The following is a 10,357-nucleotide window of genomic DNA, read 5'->3' on the forward strand; positions in this document are numbered from 1 at the left end:
GGGGGCGGGTTAAAACAGACAGACGATGCAGATTTGCGAGGGCTGCAGACCTCCCCATACATCAGGATCAGCCATGAATTCTCAATGATGCCAAATGTTTTTTGAGCAGAGTACACCTTTTAATCTGTTCCTCTCTCTTCTGCCCCCCCCCCCCATCTCTTTGTACATTTTTTCTATTTATTTAAAGCAGAAATATATGGATTGTATCAAGCATGGAAAGGCAAACAAATGTTTCAGTCGACAAAAATCACAGGCTTTTATTTTACAGCAGTATATTTGTTTATTCTAGGGATTTGTTTTCTCTCTCTCTCTCTCTCTCTCTCTTTTTTTGGAAGAAATAAAAAGTCATTTTCCATTCCTAAACTAGTGTCTGTCTTTTGAGTTTTCCTGACAGCTGCTGAATGAGCTGCAGTCGCAACCCGCTGCTTAAACTGCAAAGAAAGTCTACGAACCCTTGAAATGTACTTTTTAAAGTCTCAGATGATAAAAATTCAAGGCCTTGAAATGTCAAACAGTGCATCTTCTGACTTTTAATTGCGGCGCCGCAGGGCGTGAGAATGTGTTTTCTTAATTCAGCCTCTTTTCTAGTGAGATCTCAATGCATGTTTTACCCAATCCAATATTTTTTGCAGGGGTTCATCTTGCATTTCAGTGCGGGTGGCAACTTCTGCTTCGCTTTTTAACCTTGTTTATCCTGAAAACATTTTACATTCATACAACCAACGTACTAATGTGTCCAGGTTAAATGTCTTGCTCAAGGGCACAATGATGGAGCAGTGTTTGAGGGAGGACACAGAGTTACTCATATATTTTTATACATATTTTTATATGTGGTTTTCCAATCAAACTTTAGTGTCCAAAGAAAAAAATATAAGGTGCCACATAAGACTACCCTTATAAAGGATTTAGAAATGGCTTATAATGAAGTTATTCATTTGGTTAACACTTTATAAATCATAAATAAACAATTATAAATGAGTTATAACACAGTACATTGATGCAGGATCACTATTTAGCAAGATCAAAGTAATGCTTACCACTCATTATTCTTACTAACGAGTTACTACCATCTCTCACTGGTAAGAGGAGCCTCATAGTAACTCATTAATAAATGGTGAATGTGTTTCACACTTGTCAATGAGGCTCCTTTTACCATTTAGAAATCCTTTTATAATGGTAGTCTTATTGTAAAGTGGTATCTTTCTGTGAAGACTTTTAATTAAATGCAAAATGAAACAATGGTTTCTAAGGCTAACATCAGCAGAATGCCATAAAAATGTCAGTAAATAAACAACCTGGCAAGAGTTTACATGCAAACTTAACATAAGTGGCACCTTGAAAATGTCCCAGAGATCCTGTAACTATGGGAGACACTTAATTACCACTAATCTTGTGTGTGCGTAGTTGCTGTTTTGCTGTTTGTTTTTGTTTACACTTGTACTGTTTATCCCCTGTGACATGTTGACCTGAAACACTTCTACCAGCGTGGTGTGGACCCCCCCCAGCTATTGTGTGTTATTAGGACGACTTCAGCGCTCCCACAGCGAGGGATTTAAAAGCAGGTTCCCACCTCCTGACTCCTGCTGAGCTCTGAATAATGAAAGTGTTTGTGTATATTTGCTCCACAATCACATCAAGAGGCTCTCACAGATGCCAGGGGTGATGTATTTGGTCGTATTTCAGTGTTTTCCTTTTTGTTTTTGACTAAGTGGTCCTTAGTAAGACATACATCAGTCAGAACCAACTGAGGCTGACAAACAGCAGTGTTTTGTCTTTAGTGAATAATTTATGGTCGTACCACCTGTTGTCGCCGGCAGTTTGTCTCTCTGTGCTCAGGATGAATGAGACTCTGGTGCAGGACTCCATAAACCCAAGATGTAAACCACCTTTTCACTAATCCATCCACATCGACCTGAAGTACTAATGAATATGTAAAATTATACAATTTAAGATCTTTGAATTTTACTCTTATCTACTTTAAAAAGCTACAGTGATTTCTTAGGAGAAATAAGTCTGTTGCAAGTAGTATATGTAACTGTTTATAGTTTAATGTAATGTTCTTATATTCATCCGGCACTAATCAGTGAATTACATTTTACTTTTGCTCATCAGGTTTTTCCTCTAAAAATATCCAGTAAATTTGAGCACAAACGTGTCCCTGCCCTGAAAATGTCTTTTAGCATCTTCAGCAGGTGGAAGAACTGCGGCCGCTGCTCCCATGACGAGTCCGGTCTGCAGCGGATCCAGTGGCAGGAAGTGACAGATATCCACAAGTTGTCAGGCCCATTGTGGCGGCCGTCGGGCCACAGCAGGGCCTGACGGTGACAGCCGACCCTCACCAGGAGGAATGTCATCCCCCACCTTCAGATAAGCTTTGACAGCTGTAAATTTAGACAGGGGAGAGAGAGGGGAGGGAGGTGAGCTGCTATTTATATCTTTCATTCAGCAAGGCCCAAACCAGAGACAGAGAGAGACCCCCCCCCCCCCTCTCTCTCTCTCTTTCTGTCTCTCTCCAGAAGGCGATCACTCCTTCTGGATCTCTCCTCTGCTCCTGTCTGGAGAAACTTCTGGAGCTCTGACCTCAACTTTAAGACCAGGAAGGGAGATAATCCGACCAAGAATCGAACGCACAGTGACCGAAGGGTGAAGAAGAAAAAAGAAACCAAGACAAACCGACAGGCCAACATGGCTCTGCTGTGCTACAACAAAGGCTGCGGAGAGAAGTATGACGCTGACAAGAACAAGGACGGTAAGATCCTGCTGCCTGTCTCTGTATCTGTGGTTTTAAATCGCTTTTTAAAGTGACTCTGCTTTGTTTTGACATTTTGGATATGAAGCGTCAGTCTGTGGGACAAAGGCATGAAAATCAGCATTTAAAGTGGCTCTTTTTTATCTTGTACTTTACAGATTTGCTTTAATTCTTCTTAGATTTTCTCTTCGTTTGCAATAAGATCTTTATGTTCAGTTAGTTTTAACTTCTGAGCAAACGGAGCACATTGAAAACCAGAAATATTTCAACATTATGTCACTTAATTGGTGAAATTAGGGCTAGACTTCCTACATTTAAAAGCTATTTTCACTAAGAAACTTTAAATTAATCCCGGGCAACTTTTTCAAAGCCAATAAAACAGTATTTTTAATTCAAAGATTGGATTAACATCCACTTTTATTTTGAAAGTATGCTCATATGACCACATTTAGTTATGTTTTTCTTCCTAATCTGCAAATTAAATGTGAAAACTTGGTACAAAATTGACAGATTCATTACAAAAAGACATGACATACACAGTGCAAAAGATTTGAGATCACTTTGGGTTTCAAAACTAACTTTTAGAGAACTCAACAGGTGACAGGAAGTTGGGTTTATAGTCAAAAATCTGCTTAAACCAAGTGTTGGTTTGTGTGACATCAAAGAAGTTGTGTCCTTATTGTTGTACATGCTTTGTGTGTGTGTGTGTGTGTGTGTGTGTGTGTGTGTGTGTGTGTGTGTGTGTGTGTGTGTGTGTGTGTGTGTGTGTGTGTGTGTGTGTGTGTGTGTGTGTGTGTGTGTGTGTGTGTGTCTGAGAGAGAAAGTCTGAGCTAGCTTAGCATTCATGGTGAGCCACGTGTTTCCAGGAGGACGACCGAGCTACACAGCCACTTTCCTGGCAAGCAGCTTCCTTTTATGGAGCACACACTCTGCCTCTCAACTCCAGTGACCCCTGTGGACAGCTGGTGCACCCAGCTGACTGTGTGTCCAAATACAGACTGACAGTGTCTTTTTTTTTTTTTTTCATTCCTCTAACAGACTCCTGCGTATTCCATCCAGGAGTCCCAATCTTCCACGATGCTCTGAAGGTAAAAGTCACTCACAAGTAAACAAATAAACAACGATACTTTTGTTTTTCTGCATTAAAAATAAAAAGAAAAGATGACATGTTTGTTGGTGTGTCTCTCTGCAGGGTTGGTCCTGCTGTAAGAAGAGGACAACAGATTTCTCAGAGTTTCTCTCCATCAAGGTAACAGCTCAGGGTCAAACATGTTGTTAACATCTGCAAAAAATTCATGTTCCTGTAAAATATCTGCGGTTTATTATGATGTAGGAAGGAAGCGAGGAAGTGTAAGGTTCACTGTATAGATTCAACGCCAATCAAATATTTCAAGAGCAGACGTGGAAATACTGGACGAAGTGTGAAAAGCAGCTCATGTAAAATGCGCTCACAGTTATGGATGAGTTGAAGGCGTCATTAACACATTTCTGGCTACTGTTTTCTGCTAATACCTTTAACACATGTATATTAAAACACACAGCAGTTTTTAATACTAAATAATTCCTCTTAACTAGTATCAATCAATATTATTAAATTCTGATTTGATGAATTTTTGAGCCTGATGTCATGTGAGATAAAAAAACAGCATTGAGTTTTAAAACACTGGATTATTTCATGATTTCTTGACTGTAGTATTATATTATTGTCTGTATTTATGCATTTATTGGTAATACTTCATGTATTTACTGTTGAAAATGTTGCTACTCTACTCATAGATATAATGTTTATGCTGTAAAATGTGATTTTAATGTAAAAATAAAATTGTGGGAAATGAATTAGTGACTTAATAAATAAGAGTTGGGAGCAGAAAATTAATTAAGTTATTATCAATTGGCAATGAATTAGTTATTATCAACTCAAATTACTTTATTCATTACTCCAGTAAGAAATGAATCACGATCCGTCTGTGTTCCTCACACAGTGTTTGTGTGCTGAGCTGCAGAGAAAGGACAGAAACACAAAAAGGGAACCTTGAAAGATGCACTTAATTTTGTCCAACTCAAACTGTTGAAGTCTTGTATCAGCTCCAGATAAATACCGTCTGTTTTGTCCCTCATCTCTCACATTGAAAATGCATCACGAGTGGAAATTTTTAAAGGCCAGTGTGAACAGGAGGGACAGTTACAGCAAGCAGGAACTGTTGCGTTGCACATGTGGCCGCCTTGCAGCTGGAAAATTGCCCGTCATCCATTTTACAAGATGTTAAACATTTGATGTCTCATATAAACAGACAGAGGATGAATCCTGGTAATTATCCCTTTATAGTGCAGACTACGGTGGCCCAGAGAGCTCAACAAGCACTGCAGCTTATGAAAACACATGCAGATAGACGTGTTTTCTTAATTGATTTTAACTAAAGTCCAAATAATTCGTAATTTCGTTGTTTTTCTTTTACTCAAAAACGAGGTATAATTTTATGTAAAGGTGTCTTCCACTCAGAAGAGTTATATGTGAAAGTTTCGGTGCCTGTGCAGACTTTCCCTCCTCTCATCAGGCTGAGGTGACCTCTCTCGTTTTGAACAGGGCTGCACCCGTGGGCGCCACAGCAACGAGAAGCCGCAGGAGCCTCTGCGGCCGGAGGTCGTGTCAGATAAGGGTGAGATTAAACACACCAACGGCCAGGAGATAATCTACCAGGGACCCAAATCTGCAGAGAAGCTGAAGAAGGAGAGACCCAGGTGTGTTTGAAAATTCTTCTCAGCTCTCGTTTCTAACAAGCGTCCTCTTTTTCTTTTCTTTTTTTCTTTTTTTTTTCACATTTGCATAAGATGGAAATGGACTCTGTCTCTTTGCACATATACCACCTGGTAGCTGCGCGTGCATGCAGCTGCCTCTGTACATGCATTAATTCAAAGAGGTCAGGATGAGGTCGCATGCAACATCCCTGGAATAAATAATTGAGTGGATAACATAATGTCCTTGTCTGCAGACCTGTGCTGATGCTGCAGTGTATGTGTATCTTGAATGATTATTTTCCAGCACCCATTTTCTGTGTTAACATGAATGTGTGTGTGTGTGTGTGTGTGTGTGTGTGTGTGTGTGTGTGTGTGTGTGCGTGCGTGCGTGCGTGCGTGCGTGCGTGCGTGCGTGCGTGCGTGCGTGTGTGTGTGCGCGCGCACAGCTCAGATGAGCCCATGACCAAGCTGCCCCAGAAAGTGTCTGCATCGCTGGCTCAGGTGCTGGAGAAACTGGAAATCAGTAAGAAAGCTGAGAAAGATCAGAAAGGTCAGTGTGTGTTTGTGTTCTTGAACAAAACTCCGGTCTTTACACTGCTGAAAATCTCTAACTTACTCAGTCATGTCTGACCTCAGTTCAGTTGTACAAACTTTTTCTAAAGAAGTGAGAAAAATCTTCCAGTGCAGTAAGAAAAAAAAAGGATCTCTAGTGATGAGCTAATGATGAAATGTTTTATTTATTCTGGAAAATATTTAGCAAAATGAGTGTCTGTATTTTTGAAACAACACAAAATAAGCAGGTTGAAACAGGTTGAAATATTCTTATTCTACTCTCAGATTTTTGAGCTTATTACAAGAAAGTGAAATTTTAAAGGCAGTTACAGTCAAATTTAATTACAAAAATGTTTAGAAAGAACCCGACTTTTCTTTATGTTTGTGTGCATTTGGCTTCATGTCTGTATTTCTAGAATCAAAAAACAGTCAAACACTTGAAACAAGTTGATCTGTAATAGAAACTTAGGTTGAAATTCCAAGCGCACCAGTTGCAAGAAAATAAAACTTTCGAGTCAATACAAATAACTCAGTATGTTCATTAGTTTCTGTATGACATGTCTTTTGTCTCTTCTGCTTCCAATGTCGGTGTTTTTGTGAGTTTGATAGATAATCCAACAACAGTTTATATTTCTGTAAAACAAGTGAACATGTGGCAGCTCAGTAAGACAGATGGCTGATTTTCTTCTCTCACCTGTTTCCTCCATCAGACAGTGAGGTTGTCATACAAGGGACAAGATGCAAAAATTCAGGATGCAAAACGGTGAGTATCTTTATTGTGTGTTCATAGGAATATTCAACAGGGCCCATCGATCAACTCTCTAACACCAGCACACACACATTCACTCGTTCCTCTAGCTTAGCTTGTAAAGCTTATTAACTGCACCATCTAGTGGACAAGGCTGGTAACAGGAAATGAGCCGTCGCTGCAGCATGACACTTTTCCAACCTTTGCTGGCTTCATGACTTTTTAGTTTAAGGTCCCAAAAACCCTAAAAATAATTATATTGTTTCAAATAATTAACTTAAATATAACCTTGGGTTACTTTTATCATGATTGTTTCCATTTTATAGAAGTTCATACTTCTTCTCCATCAGAGGCAACGTTGTACTTTCTGCTCAACCAATTAATTGAAGGCTACACCCTAATTACTTTGTAGATGACAATTTTACATACAACACATATGATCTTTATAAAATGTGAATGTTTGATAAGAAATATTTCTTACTTCAGACAAATGCTGAGAAACAAAATTGACATTATAGTATTGTCACTTTTTTTTTTTAGATCTTATTTATTCCACCTGAGCGATCGTGTAAATTAGTTTAACAAACATATAGACTAGTGTTCTCCTTTAACACGACCTTTTTCAATTAGCAAAGGTGATTTGAAATCTTCTGTGACCTCGTCTGCACAAATAAGTGCTCACTTGGGTTCGGAAGCAAAAAGTTGAGAAACACTACAGCCAAACAAAAACACACTTGAAAGAAAAACTCTACTCTGATAAACATTATTGGTCAGCTGATCTGTAATCATTTGCACTGTGTGTGTGTGTGTGTGTGTGTGTGTGTGTTTAGGCGTATCAAGGCCCAGAGACAGACATGGAGGTCTGCACCCACCACCCTGGTGCACCCGTCTTCCATGAGGGGTAAGAAAAAAACACAAAGACACACAGAGTTAAAATTGCTGGTGCATGTTTCCATCTCTATAATCTGGATATTACAAAGGCATCATGCATAATCTATAATGTCATAATTATAATCGTTATTTGTAGCTGTCTTTTTAAACCATAATTAGTTTCTACAAAGGACAAATGAGAAAAAACAAAAACAAAACTGAAGGCCATGTAAGAAAAGCAAGAAACATAAAAGCTCAAATATATAAAGAAAGATCAAACAGTTAATTAAAGATCAGTAATTCAAACATTAGAAAAAGAAGAGACTTTAGAAGTAAATTAAAACTGTCACTGCCCCCATATCCCTTCATTTTCCACATGAATTAAAACAAATATTAAAAACTGCTGTGTGTTGAATTTGTATACATACATCAGTCAGGTTGACGTTATCAATTTCCTGAATGACACAGCTGTGACAAACCCACAATTTTATTTTTGTTTAGGTACAAGTACTGGAGCTGCTGCTGCATTAGGACAATAGACTTCAACGCTTTCCTCGACCAGAAGGGCTGCACCACAGGGAAACATCGCTGGGTCCCAAAACAGGTACAATCACTGGTTATTAAAAGGTAGAACCCAGTTGTAGTATTTGGACATATCCAGTTTATTCCTTTGTGGCTGATCTGTGTGTGTGTGTGTCTGTGTGTGTGTGTGTGTGTGTGTGTGTGTGTGTGTGTGTGTGTGTGTGTGTGTTTGTTTACAGGACAAGAAAAAGGTGGCTTGTCGACACGACTGGCACCAGACTGGAAATAATGTTGTTGTAACAATTTACGCCAAGAACGCAAACCCTGAACTTTCCTGCATAGAGGCCAACCGGACAGTGGTGAGTGTAGCAGCACACAATCAAACACACGTATTACATTCAATTACATTTATTCATTCGGCAGAGATTGTTGAAGGAAGGGAGGGACGCACTCAGAGTCCCACCTGCTCGGCCGGACAGAGCGGAGGTGTGGGAGAATGTGTGGTTAGTGGAAAGTGCAGCCGATGTCGCAGTGTTCTCAGGTTTGAGCCAGTGCTATGTCAGTACAAAGTTGTGCGTGGTCAGAGTGAGGTGGTCGGTTTACCTTGTCGGTGTCCTTGCTCAGTGGACTTGCAGGTCTTTACTAAGCGGGCAATGGTCGACAATGCTTCTTTTATGTGTTAAACATGATCATGAATTCACCTCATTTCTCTCTTCTTCCCTCTTCTCTGCAGCTCTCGTGTCAAATCCAGTTTGAGAACAATAAGATTTTCAAGAGAGAGTTCCACATGTGGGGGGTGAGTAAAATACGTCTCAATGTGTCTGTCAATCGAATGACATTAGTTTGTCTGGAAATTGAAAATTGGCAACAAGTGGAAAGTTTCATCCCACTTGCACGTTTTTGTCATGATAATCTTCCTATAACCACATATTTCCTTTGATACCTCTGACGCTTTTCTCCTCCGACCCTCCTCAGGTGATCAATGTCAAACAGAGCTCAGTCAACATGGTCCCGTCCAAAGTGGAGATTTCCCTGCGTAAGGCGGACCAGGTGGCCTGGGGCAAACTGGAAGACCCCAACTACAAACCGGAGCCTGAGCCCGTAGAGGACTCCCTCGCCGAAACCAACGAGTCTCACCAGCCCGACTGGGATATCGCTGACGACGACATCAGTGACTCGGATGAGGAGTGGGCCTATGACACACCGGAGAACAAACAGAAGGAAAAGAGAGAGGAGCAGAGGAAAGCTGAAGACATGCAGAATTTACAGAGGAAGGAGGTGGAGGAGGAGATGAAGAGGGCAATGGAGGAGAGGAGGAAGGCGGAGGAGGAGAAAAAGAGGCTAGAGGAACAGAGGAGGGAGGAGGAAGCGGAGGGATTTGAAGACATGCCCGACCTTGAGTAACTCCTCTGAAAAACAACGTGTTGATCGGGTGTCATTTTCATTATCAGGGCAGAAAACTCTTTAATTCAAAACTGATTTTTGTAATGAGTAAAATCAGATGTTTATTTCAGAGATAATTAGATTCCAACTCCATGTTTTGTAGCTGCAAATGAATTGTGGTACTTTGCAAACACCTTCTAACTTTGGACGACCCAAGAGGTTGATTCTCTTGCATTTACTTTCATTATTGGTTGACAAACACACTGGACCCTTTATGTTTTATTTTATTTGAATTGTAGTGTGATGTTTTTCTCCTCAAATGTGAATATTCTCTGTATGCAGCTTCAAAACAAGAAATAAAGACTTTTCTATGTCTGTTTCTACATCAAAAGCTCTGTCTTTGTCTTTTTTGTGAGTCTCGTACTGAAACATTTCATGACTGACAGCTAAACGCAACACAGATAAATGGCTAGGTAAGTGGTATATAAAGAGTTGTTATCCATCACACATCCCCACGCCTTCTAAACAGAAAGATTAAGATTAATGGTTCATTTAAAAGCCTAATGAATCCTGAGTATCCACTGGTATTACTGTTAACAAAACAGTTTAGGTTGGATTTAGTCTATGAGTCATGCTGCAATTGTAGCTCAACACATTGTTATCATCATTATGAGCCTACTGTACATCTCAAAGCACGCCTACTCCATGAATTACTCACTGAGCAGTTTTACTACAGGGAAAGAAAGACTAATAGAAGATACTCTATATTTAAGTGTTTAGAGCAAGTGGGGCTGGTT

General features: G+C 39.8%; 1 protein-coding gene across 1 annotated transcript; it reads left to right on the forward strand.

Annotated features, from left to right (window-relative positions):
* The first annotated feature begins 2,165 nt into the window (after window positions 1-2,165).
* Window positions 2,166-9,951, forward strand: zgc:92429 (uncharacterized protein LOC445063 homolog). Its single transcript, XM_056368420.1, has 11 exons — window positions 2,166-2,749; window positions 3,788-3,837; window positions 3,942-3,998; window positions 5,334-5,488; window positions 5,932-6,035; window positions 6,748-6,800; window positions 7,616-7,686; window positions 8,157-8,259; window positions 8,417-8,536; window positions 8,911-8,973; window positions 9,153-9,951. Exons 1-11 carry the CDS (start codon window positions 2,686-2,688, stop codon window positions 9,579-9,581), a joined length of 1,269 nt encoding a protein of 422 aa, XP_056224395.1. The 5' UTR covers window positions 2,166-2,685; the 3' UTR covers window positions 9,582-9,951.
* The last annotated feature ends 406 nt before the right edge of the window (window positions 9,952-10,357 follow it).

The sequence above is a fragment of the Seriola aureovittata genome, chromosome 23 (assembly GCF_021018895.1).
Source record: "Seriola aureovittata isolate HTS-2021-v1 ecotype China chromosome 23, ASM2101889v1, whole genome shotgun sequence".
NCBI lineage: Eukaryota > Metazoa > Chordata > Actinopteri > Carangiformes > Carangidae > Seriola > Seriola aureovittata.

Coding starts and splice junctions, on each gene's coding strand:
- zgc:92429 (XM_056368420.1), top strand. CDS start 2,686: ATGGCTCTGCTGTGCTACAACAAAGGCTGCGGAGAGAAGTATGACGCT. Junction 6,036..6,747: donor AGCTGAGAAAGATCAGAAAG/GTCAGTGTGTGT, acceptor TTCCTCCATCAG/ACAGTGAGGTTGTCATACAA. Junction 8,260..8,416: donor ATCGCTGGGTCCCAAAACAG/GTACAATCACTG, acceptor GTTTGTTTACAG/GACAAGAAAAAGGTGGCTTG.